The sequence below is a fragment of the Scleropages formosus genome, chromosome 7, assembly GCF_900964775.1.
Source record: "Scleropages formosus chromosome 7, fSclFor1.1, whole genome shotgun sequence".
NCBI classification, from domain to species: domain Eukaryota; kingdom Metazoa; phylum Chordata; class Actinopteri; order Osteoglossiformes; family Osteoglossidae; genus Scleropages; species Scleropages formosus.
In genome coordinates this window covers 18,464,952-18,476,261 of record NC_041812.1, presented here as the reverse complement: position 1 = coordinate 18,476,261, position 11,310 = coordinate 18,464,952, and the positions used below count along the sequence as shown (strand labels likewise).

General features: G+C 45.8%; 1 protein-coding gene across 2 annotated transcripts in view; it reads left to right on the top strand.

Moving 5' to 3' along the window:
- The first annotated feature begins 10,453 nt into the window (after positions 1-10,453).
- Positions 10,454-11,310, top strand: part of cdh13 (cadherin 13, H-cadherin (heart)) — a 334,841-nt gene continuing 333,984 nt past the window's right edge. For both annotated transcript variants that reach the window (XM_018726675.2, XM_018726674.2), the window contains exon 1: positions 10,454-10,714. In XM_018726675.2, the coding sequence (XP_018582191.2) occupies positions 10,670-10,714 (45 nt within the window). In that variant the 5' untranslated portion in view covers positions 10,454-10,669. The remainder of the gene's footprint in view (positions 10,715-11,310) is intronic.

Sequence of the window (11,310 nt, the reverse complement as noted above, 5' to 3'; positions counted from 1 at the left end):
CTAGGAAAGGAGCCCACAAAGAGGAGCCTTCCAAACCACCTTTTCACAAACACATCGCTTGGGCCAAGCTCAGCTGAAGGTCCTCTTACGACAGCCTGTAAACAATCACGCCAATGTACTACAATGAAAAGCAATCAAATTTGATTTAGTACACAGGCGTTTACAATGGTGTTCCTACTGAGAGCTTCCAGTGAAAGCCTCCAACAACCACGTGTACAACTGACATTCTGAGAGTTTCTTCATAAAATTTCTGCAACCATAATTGGAGGAATCTGTGGTTTGGTCCTATATATGTTGTTTTTCACCCACATGGCAATGTTCACTTCATTCAGTCTCTCCTGGCGGACTCCTGGCCTGAGTGAGAACAGGGGCCTCGTTGTCCTTCCCCAAGGGAGACGTGACTCAACCTGCCCCCAGCACAATGGCCCTCTCTTGTTTGTCGGGGCCTCGCGAGGGGTCCTTGTCCCATGGAACTGGCGCAACCTGGCACGCCGCTCCAGAACCGAAGCGGCGCAATGACCCCGAACAGTGGGGCCACTGGGGAGGTGCAACCACGCGAGAGAGCACATGCACACACAGCCATACACAGAGCATTACACACTGCCCGCTGGATCACACATCTCCTGCAGAAAGGGGTCCTATGCATTCCTCTAAAGTTACACTACTGAGCTGTGTCTTTTCTGTAAAAACTCATACGTAACTATGTTTGTCAAGACTGCGTCAGAGGTCTTAGTCACTGTAGAGGTAAAATGGATATGGAGAATGGCTTAAAAAGCCTTTGTAGAGGTGCTCCTGAAGAGTATTTTTCAGGTAAATGGAGACCACTGGTGATGTTAAGTGACCGTAAATATTCCTCTCCTATTGTGGCAAACACATTCAGGCGTATCTTTCGAACAGGAACCATTGCGGTTGCGTTCAGATTTAAAGACAGTCATTGGTAAAAACACTTTGACAGGTGGCTTTGAACAGCTTTTTATAATGCGGTGTGAGGCAAAAATATGAATTTTGACTTGTCTCACTTTTCTTTGAAGCCATACTTGAAAACTAAATTTGAGTGAAAGGACTTTGCTGGAATGGACTGACTGCAATATAGACATTCCTTGGACCAAGCGAGACATCAGGAAGCAGTTCTACCAAGGGTCACGTATTGCTTTTTCACTCTGTGTGCAGCCTTATTTTTCTGCTTTTAAATGTTGGCCCTCTTGGCTGACCTCTCTGGATAAAATGACAAATCAATAGGATGGGATAAATAAAATAAAAAGATGGCTTCAGATATAAGAAAACTGAAATTCAACACTGCCTCCAGCCACCGCTGGGCCTGAGGAAGGGGTGGAAGAATGAGGCAGCTGAAGAGCAAACTTGTGAATGATCCCATTTCCTTCATTTTAATTACAGATTGCTCTTCAAATTATATGCATGTTAACTAGGGAAGATGGGCAGACAGCAATGCGAGCAGATACAGCAAAACAGATGTAACATATACAACTGGCACTTCAGAATACCAGCATGATTTAAATCTTTAATTGCAAGACATTTTTTCCCCCTTTTCACACTCCAAATGGATTTGGGCAACAAGTGGCTCTGGAGGGGGGTGCTTAATTGTCTTCAAATTAAATCAATTTAGAGCTAAGAAGGGTGAACGAATGGCAGCCTCTGCGTGCGTGTTTGTTTTTACCGCAAAGCAGAGTTTATATTGCACACGTCATATGAATGATTTCTTCTTGGGTAGTGGTGGATTGGCGTTTGTTCACATCTGAATGAGTGATGCCTGTTTGGAAGTGAGATGGTCTTATCTGCCTGTTAAATGGAATGGAGGGGGCTTTATATCAAGACTGAGTGTCTGACAGGCACTCATTGGAATTAAACCCCAGCAGGTGGATGGAGCTGAGCATGTGGTCTCGCTTGCTTTTCCCTGCGATGCCCCATTCCCATCCTTGCTTCATTGCCTTTCTTTCCACCAGCGATACGTTGCACAGCAGGGCACCCGAGAGAAGGCCCCACATGGCTACCTGTCCTCGACGTCCGCCTCACCGGAGGACAGTCTTCGAGGCGGAGGGGGCAGGCACCCGTGTCCTTATGTGCACCTGAGCGAGAAGGCTGAACGCTTTTTACAGCCTCTTTTGTGAGTGTGGACTGGGTCTTGCCCACGATCGCTGTAAAACGCTCCACATAATTCGTAAAACGTAGAAACATACTCCAATCATAGGAATTTTTGGTACATTGCCTTTTCATCTTACACACATTTGGGGCTGGAAGCCTGTTCGTAACTCGATTTTTTTCTAACTCCAAAATCACACTTGGCCATGAGTCACAATCAATAAAAACTGCATAACACAAATGTCTTTTCATTTATTCAGAGGTTAAATTCTGTAAAACTCTCAGATAAAGGTATAATAAATAAAAAGCCTTCTTTATGTGTCCACTACCTGCTTTTCAAAGGACGTCAGGGCTGTTTTTTGCCTATTCCAGCCAAAGAGACAAGGAAAAGGGACAAAGCAGAGTATACCCTGCACGGAACACAAATCCTTTTTAGTGTAACACTATAACTGTACTATTTTTAACTAAAAAATATTGAAATCAAAACTCATTTAAAATCACTGAAAAAAGTGTTATCTTCACATTGTAACGATCCGGCTAATGAGTTAGCCCAGATCCTCACGTGGATTCCAGAAAGGCGTATACGGTATAATTATATAAATCCAGACGGACACGGACAAAAGGAAGCTCTTCTTTTTAATATCTTGTAGGCAACTATGGATGACATATTTCACACAGCTGTCCTTACAATAAAATAAACAACATTAAAGTAATCTCCAAAACGTGCGAGGCACAAAATGTGTACATGGCCAAGTATATCAGGCTGCGCGCGCGGGAGCGAGGACCGAGGGGGAGGAGCAACCCCTTAGTCTCCACCATGATACGTCATCATTACAGCATGCTTCTGTTTAATCCCAGTTTCTGACCTATTAGTCCGATAAACATGCGCAATATTTGTGAGCTTCTGGTCACAATTATCTTTCTTTATTATCTATACAATTAATAAAAGCTTAATAGGCAAGAGGTGCAGGGGTGTGGTGGTGTGGCAGGTTTGACCAGGTTCTGCTCCCTGGTGGGTCTGAGGTTCGAGTCTCGCTTGGGGTGCCTTGTGATGGGCTGACATCCCATCCTGGGTGTGTCCCCTCCCCCTCCAGCCTCACGCCCTGTGTTGCTGGGTTAGGCTCCGGTTTGCCGCAGCTCTGCTTTGGACAAGCAGTTTCAGCAAATGTGTGTGTGTGTTAATAATACAGACATCCTGTGATCTATTTATGGGTTAGTTTGTGTACAAATCTGCGATATAGCCAAAGTATATAAGTTCCTGATATTTTTTATAAACACTGAGGTTAAAATTAAACTGAAATGATTGAAAATAAAACGACATCATCCCCTGAGACTGTTAGTTATTGTTGGCTGTTGACTGATTTATCCCGTAAACCTGTGCAACGTTCCGTATTTGTTTCTGATCATCGACAACAGACTCTAGCAGTAAAGACTGTGGAAGCAAGGTAAATGAAGGTGGTTCCCCACTCCTCTTCTGTTTCTATCCTCTCTGAGTGTCTCTTACTGTTAACTAATGCCTGGAAGGGGAAGCACGGGTTGTTTCTGCTCTGCAACAGACAGAAATTGAAAAAAATAAAATGGTAAAGAAGATGCTATTTTAAAGAAAAAATTTCCATAATTCTGAAAAAGTGTAGCTTGAATATTTGCAACACAAGGCACCAGTGTACTATAAAGCACGTCATTTATACCATCAAGTGGTTCTCCAGCACCAGGCAAAAAACCGTACTTTAAATCTTGGTTGCCAGCAGTGTGAGCGCTTCCCCTGTCCGAGTCTGACAGCGTGCGGTGCTCGGTGTGCGAATGACACTGAAGGTCATTATAGAAGTTCTGGTTTGGGATTATTTGCGAACGTCTGCCCATGCGAGTGCTCGCCCCCTGGGGAAGACCAAGGATTTCACACCTTGGATTAGCGTGAAGAGCAAAGGCGCAGAGGAATCAACCCACTCCCTCACAACAAGAAACTCTCACCGCTGTTGGGGTCCCGACCCGTTTGGCTCCGTCACTCCTGCTTCCATTCATTTCGCTGTAAGTGGAAGGCCTCTCTAAGGTGAAAAGGTACGCGGCAGAGGGGGAGATTGAACACTGAGCCCTCTCTGAACCCACGGATGTTAATCAGACGCAGTGCAAACCCCAGACCCGTCACAGGCAACTGATAACCTTGCGTGGAATAAGCAAAAAAAATGAGTTGATCCTCATTTCTTGTGCTGTGCAAAAATGGTTTCACACCCAGTGTTTTGCTGATTCATTTCATGTGTCATCTTTTCTGATAGCAGAAAATTGTGGGATTTATCAGTGGCTCCTATAGAACAGTACAAAATATATAATCCAGCATATAATGTATTGTGTGTGTCTATATATATTATATATATATATATATTTACATAGTGTGGGGTGAGAGTTTCTGTCAAGAGGTGGTGTGTATCTGCCCTGATAGAAGACTCGGCGATGTACTCTTTGAGAGCCCCTCTTATCTGCGCTCTGTGCTGGAGCTACACCGCGCTATCGTGTTTGGATCGGTGCGATAGTGATGCAGTATTGGCCCTGTGTCTTCGCACTCTTGTACCGTGTGACTTTCAGGCACTGTTACTGCAGTGGGTAAATATTCACACTGCGGTGCTGGACACACTATGCCGACGAGATATTTACCCCGCCTGGAGACCTTCATCATGTACATTGCAGTATCTATCGCTTGACTAGCAAAACAGAGCCCAGGTCAACTTACGCTTACATTTATATTCATTCATTTAGCAGATGCTTTTCCCCAAAGCGGCGTACATCTCATAGAAAATACAATGTGTGCATTACATTAGCAGAAAGAGAGACTTAGATGCGGACGCGTGGTTCTTTTAAGGAAGCGAAACTTTGTCGAGACCCCAACTGGACTGCGTTAAGAACATGTGCAGTATGAAAAGAGTTCTCCAGGTAGTTAGAGGGGTTTGCAGCTTTCGGTCTGTGAATGATGAAGAGAATAACGGTCTGATGGTGGTGAGGCGCTGGGGTCTGAATGGCTGTGCTGAGCTGGCTGTATGCTGTCTCACCAGGGACACTGCGACAGCGGCATTCAGCGGCTATAAGCTTTGAATCACCAGCCACCTTTGGAGGTATGGAGGTTTGCAAATGGACTCGGAAACTTTGCATTTGGACTGGTTCACTTGATCCTGGGGTTTCATTTGGATTCGGCTGGGAGCGACAACAGCCGCACGTGACGCATGTCAGCGCGGGGACACGGCACCGCGTCCTGCTGGGCCGGAACGCGCTCCGCTTTTGCACACACGTTTTCGCGACGCGTCGGCCCCACTTCCATCCCACCTGTAAATATGCAGCTAATTTTGCGACATCCCCCGCTCGGGGAAAACGGTGGAAGAAAGGGGATGGAAGCGGGTGCCGCTTCTATGCGCTCCTGCCTTTAGCCTCCCCCGTGGATCGAGACCGAAATCGCTTTAGCTGGAAAGAGGCAGATGGAAAAGAGGTTGTTTTAATAAGACAACACAAACATCACCAGAGATGCAGCAGGGGTACTGAACGCATCCTTTTAAAGAACGTACACATACATCTTTTCGCTTTCGTTCTGAGCTTGAATTTGGAATGAATTATTGCGATTCTTCCCGGAAGGAATAAAAACGAATCTGTTGTTGCACAGGTCTGGCATGGCTGGATAGCTTTATCAGGGGAACTTTAACATAGGTACATTCAAATGTACGCAGACAAAAATAGGACCAGGAGACCTTTCACCGGTGCTTTAACTTCCTGTGGGCTGATGAAACCGTACACTTAATAGACTTTAATTGTTACGGAGCAGTATAATTTAACATGGGCTATAGGCATGATTGATGGTGATCTGATGGCACCTCATTGGCTCTGGGTGTGCCTTCCCTCCCTCCTCTGCCCTTAATTATTGATAGGGAATAAAGCAGCAGAGCACCTCTGCTCTGGGGGACCTAACAACAGGTGCTATTTATAGCAGATTACCACACATGATTTATCGGCACATCACACCACTTTCCAGAGGGTCGCAGCCCCTCCTCGCTCTGTCTTCGCAAGCCTCATGATCTCATGTATTCAATGGCCTATTTCTACAGATATCTTTTCCACTTGTGCATTTGGGGTGAAGAGTTCTTCACGCAAAAGACTGTGCAGTAATAATACCCACTGTGAGATTCAAACCCATGACCTTCAGGCCTGTTTGTGCGTGCGCTTTGGAAAGTTGCGTGCGGGTGAATCACCTTGAATTCCGTGAGGGAGACGATCGTAACACGTATCATAATCCTTCCTAAATGGAAATACAACATCCTGTGTTGGGTTAAATAAAGTAACTTCCAGCTCTGAGATGTGTATGATTCTGCTTCCTCTTTGATTCCCAACGCTATACGTATCACTCCCATGTGGCCATACGGCAAATAATACTTGCTTACCTTAGACAGATTTCAGTTGTTTTAAACTGCTTTTCAACTTAAAAAAGTTATTCAGTCACTTTTTGTGTGTTGAGTGTTCCATGAATCCACCAGCAGAATTTTTCATTGTACAAAAAAACCCAAAAAAACAGAAAAAGTGTGGTGCCTAGAATAAAACTAATGCAGTCAGTATGGGGTGTACACAATAACATACATGGGTGCAAAAGCCTCTATAGGGAGAGCTGTCTTGGTCCAAGTATTAAAATTGACCCTTAGAAAATGTACAGGATATTTAAAAGCCCCTGCTACTCTGCTGGACAGTTGTGTGACTGGGGAGTTTTTGACGCCACCTAGTGGAGACATGATGAAACTACCAAGGGAACTGTTAGGTCTCCATGCTTTTTTACATTTCTCTTTCCACCTTCTACCCTCAGTCCATTGAACACCACTTACGCAACAGAAACATTTAAAGCAAAGTTATAAGAAATAAGAATGGCATTAGGAAAACGACTGACAGATAGTCTGCTAAATGTCTGCTAAATAAATGATACGTCTATTTACCATCCAGCAGTGAGAGTGGTGGAGTGTAAACAACCTCTTTGGTTCAAATCCATTTTTTTTTTTTCAGAGCCTTTTGAAAGGGGCTACATCACAGTGCTTTGTGGCACAAATGCATGAAAAGCACAAATGAGGTTATGGGGCATCAAGTCTGCACTGGATGCCCCCCCATCCTCCGTCAGGCATGCTAACCACTGTTTGAAGGAAAATGCACACGGGTCTGCTTGAAGTGAGCCCCACGGTGACCGTGCCATCTGGTATCATTCTTGTTCAGGGGGACATCACACACTGCGTCTGGTGTGTGTTGCTTCAGCTGATTAGTGCGACGACGAACACTCGGTGATATTTGAATGCAGCAGCATATTCAGCTGGACGTGCTACAAAACGCGAGCCCTCAGCCTGAACGTAAAGGCAAGGAATAAAAGGACACCTCACACACCGACTAGTGGATCGTTCTCAAAAGTCTGGGGGTCCAACAGCTAGAAGTCGTACCTCCCACTGTTTTCTTACACTTTCTGGAAACCGTAAGATGATATACAAGAGATCCAACAGTGCTCTCTCCACTCTGATCTCCTTTCAGGGCAGACTTTTGGGGAGCTCTCAAGGTTCCTCCAGGTTTTGCTCATCCGTCTCAAACATCCATCATTATCAACATCCTGGAAATTATTTTCGTGTTAAGCTTTCAGCTTTCATTTCCACCATCATTTCATATGGAAAGGGGATTTGGCGAAGCACAGCTGAAAGCTCAAAGTAACCCTTAAAGGAGGCAGAGGAGTTTGAGGCAGGCCTCAGGCAGTGCCATTATTTATTGATGGCGTGGCACCTGCGCAGGGGTCTGCACCGCTATACAAACACAGAGGCTCGAGCTGTCAAGGTGAAGCAAGGCAAGCGTACCTGAACGCGATTGGCTGAAAGTTACACGCGATCCGCAGAAATCAATCCCGCCTGATGCGGAATCCGACTGGACACAAACCATGCCAGCAGGTTGGATGGATGTTCCAGAACACGGCAGGCTGCGGAACGCAATTTGAAAGGAAATTTTGATTTGACTCTATCCAGTGTGATGGCACAATGGCCACATACATGATGTTCTTGCTCTGAATGACAGCAACTCGAGCAACTGCGCTTTTAGAAACTCTGCTTGTTTACCCCCCAGGAACTTCTGGCCACTGCATCTCAAAGCATCCGCATTTTCACGTTAGTAAATCAGTAAATCCGCTTTCTACTGAAATATTGATAATTTTGGATAATCTGTTCAACAGTGCATAATCTATTATAACCGCTTCTTTTTTTGCAAATGAAAAAAGGCGAGACTCACTGTTACTGTTCTTGTCCTGGTTTCGGCCACAAACGTTGCTTCTTTGACTCGTTTGTGAGACCTTGACTCCACATGCTGTCCCTTGGGTTTGATGCATGCATCGGATGCAAATTCTGGACACATTGTCTTAGAAAGCAATCCCTTCTTCCGTCACAACAATTGCTCCTCTCATTTTTCACACCTGGATAAATGTGAGCGCTGGGAACACCTTCCTCGAGGAAAAACACAGGACCTTGAGAAGCATTTTGCAATTTGGACTGTTTTGAAATCTGTCACTGTCATGACCTGGGACGACTGTAGAATGTGAATTTCATTAATTGTATCAATTAACATTTAACATTAACATACATTCTTAAGTCTAGAACTGTCGTATTTACATCATAACTGTGCATTTGGAGGGCAATTATTTGCCTCTAGGAATATCAAGTCAGTTTTCCCTCCTTTTCTATTCCTGGCTTCAGAGCAAAAAAAAATAAAAAAAAACAAAAAATAAAAAAGAAAGAAAAAAGCCAGCAGACCCTGAAGTGGCTCATCCCTTTTCTAGTTCATTTCCTTAGAACTTGGAAGGGTACTTTGTTGAAAGATTAGCCTGACTGATAGATTGCTCACACTCCTGAAAAAATGAGGGGGTAGACAGTAATAGACTCTTGATCCCTGCGAATCAATTTAAAAGTTGTAATCCGTCGTATATCAACAGTAACCTTCACTGCAGCGGGTGGAGTTCGCACACCCCAGAGCACCTGCTGTGGAAGCCTCTGCACGTCACTGCGGCTCCCATTCCGTTCAAGCAGCTGCAAGCCAACCACTTTTCAAAATAGAAACGACGGCGTAAATATAAACACTGTATAAATACTGCGCACATGCTGCGGGTGGGGAGGGGGGGGGGGCTCTACCGTATATCTTCTGCTGCGTGGTGATCAAATGCTAGACTGCTGTTTAATTCTAGTGGCCTCGTGGGCTAATTCCAGCAGAGGTGGAGCGTGACCGTCCCACACAGACAGGCCTGGAGAATGGGCTACGAGGGTCAGGATACCTGGGAAGAACATGCTACTTTAGCAAGCCTGCGCAGAGCTGCATCACCGCGAATGCCACAGTGCTGTAGACGCGCATTTACCACACCGCGGGTACATTCTGAAACACGTTTACATTCGACAAAACGGCCCAGTCCGGTGTCCACAGAAACACTCGTCCTCTTCGTATTAACCAACGGATTTTGAATATGCATTTCTTGTGCAGTACAGGTTTGCCTAACATGAGCATCACTTTCCAAATGCACATCTGAGACGCTGGTGATGCTGGAGGGGGACGGCACTCCTTCAGCCAGATTCTAGACACGCAAAATGTGCCATTACACACACACACACACACACACACACACACATATATATATATATTTCTCTGTACACATATTATTTGGCTGACACCTTCACATAAGGCAGCTTGTAGTGTTAGAGAATCTGCTTTGCGATGCTTCACCCGTTGAGGGGCCAGGGTATTTTTACTGGATTGGTGCAGAGTAAGTACCATGATCAAGAGTAGTACAGTGGTAGGGAGACCAGGAGCAGGACCAAGACCAGGACCAGAACCTTTCCGGATGCAAGACAGCAAACTTGAGCAGCACGCCACCTGCTACCCCAGTGAAGAAGCACCAATGTGTAGTACAGAATAGACACTAGAATCAATCTGTCTATTTGTTTGACAAGTCTGCTCAAACCAAGAAGTAAGGAATAATCAAAGAAATCATTTTCATCAGTCAATGAAAATTAAGAAATGACAAGTTTTTCTTTTCAGTCGCAGTAAACACTCGTGAAAGCAGACAAACTCTGAGGTGTCAGTAACATTCCTTTGCAAACGAAACATTGCCACACATTGTGCACCGCGCGCGCGGGGTACAGAGGAGGCGATGAGACCCACGGCGCGTGCAGATCACACAGCCACCGGTGTGGGAAAAGGCAGGTGTTAGGTGAGTGCGTGGACGTGGATGTGTGTGTGTGTGTGTGTGCGACCCTCTCTCTCTCTCTCTGCGTGTGTGTGTGTGTGTGTGTGTGTGTATGTGTGTGTGCGTGCGCGCGCGCTGGGCTTCCCCTCCCAGTCCAGTGGTCTCCTCCGTCCAGCGCTGGGCTGCGCGGCTGCGGCTCTATATTTGTGAAGTTGGCATCTCCGACTGGAGGCTCCTCTCTCACCCTGGCACTTCCACTCCGGGATTATGAGCACAGCCGCTCCAGCGCGCGCCTCCCTTTGAATCTCTCTCTCTCTCCTCTTTTTCATTTTTTGTTTGTTTTTACCTTGAGACAAACTGATAACCATGGAGATGGGAGCCCGCATCCTCGCAGCCTTCCTCCTCTCTCAGGTAACGGACCGGCGCTCCTAGTTCTGCTCCCTGGAAGCCCCCCAGGCTCGTTCCGGCTTCCAGTGCCATGCTAACAACATGCTTCACCCCGTCGTTTCGCGGGAACGCGTTAGTCGGTGTTAGGCGCGCGACCGCATGGGCTGAGTTGGCGCGCGCGCTCCATTTCTTAACACCCCTCATGCGCAGCCGTCCATAGGCATTCTTTCTTTTGCGGGAAAGAAAGATATACACAGTGAGTATTACACACTGACACTGTAGTGTAGATACGAATGGGTGCAATACATTTTGAATGAGATTGCAGCGGCTCTTTAGGAAATTGCAAGGAAGAGATGGCAAGGACACGGTGGGTTCTTATTATGGTAATACTAATAAATCATAATAACAGGAATGCAAATGTTTTAATTGTTATCCTCGTTAATAGCCGGGGCGAGTGCCAAGCTACGTCGGTGCGCGGTGCTCGGTGTACATAAACACATATATATATAATATATATAAAAATATGCATACATGCATAGGCACAAACATTGACTACGCTCAGGAGTGCGTGTTTGTAGCGACGTGCAAATCGGGGGCGATCGCCCCCCTCCAGAGCCCCA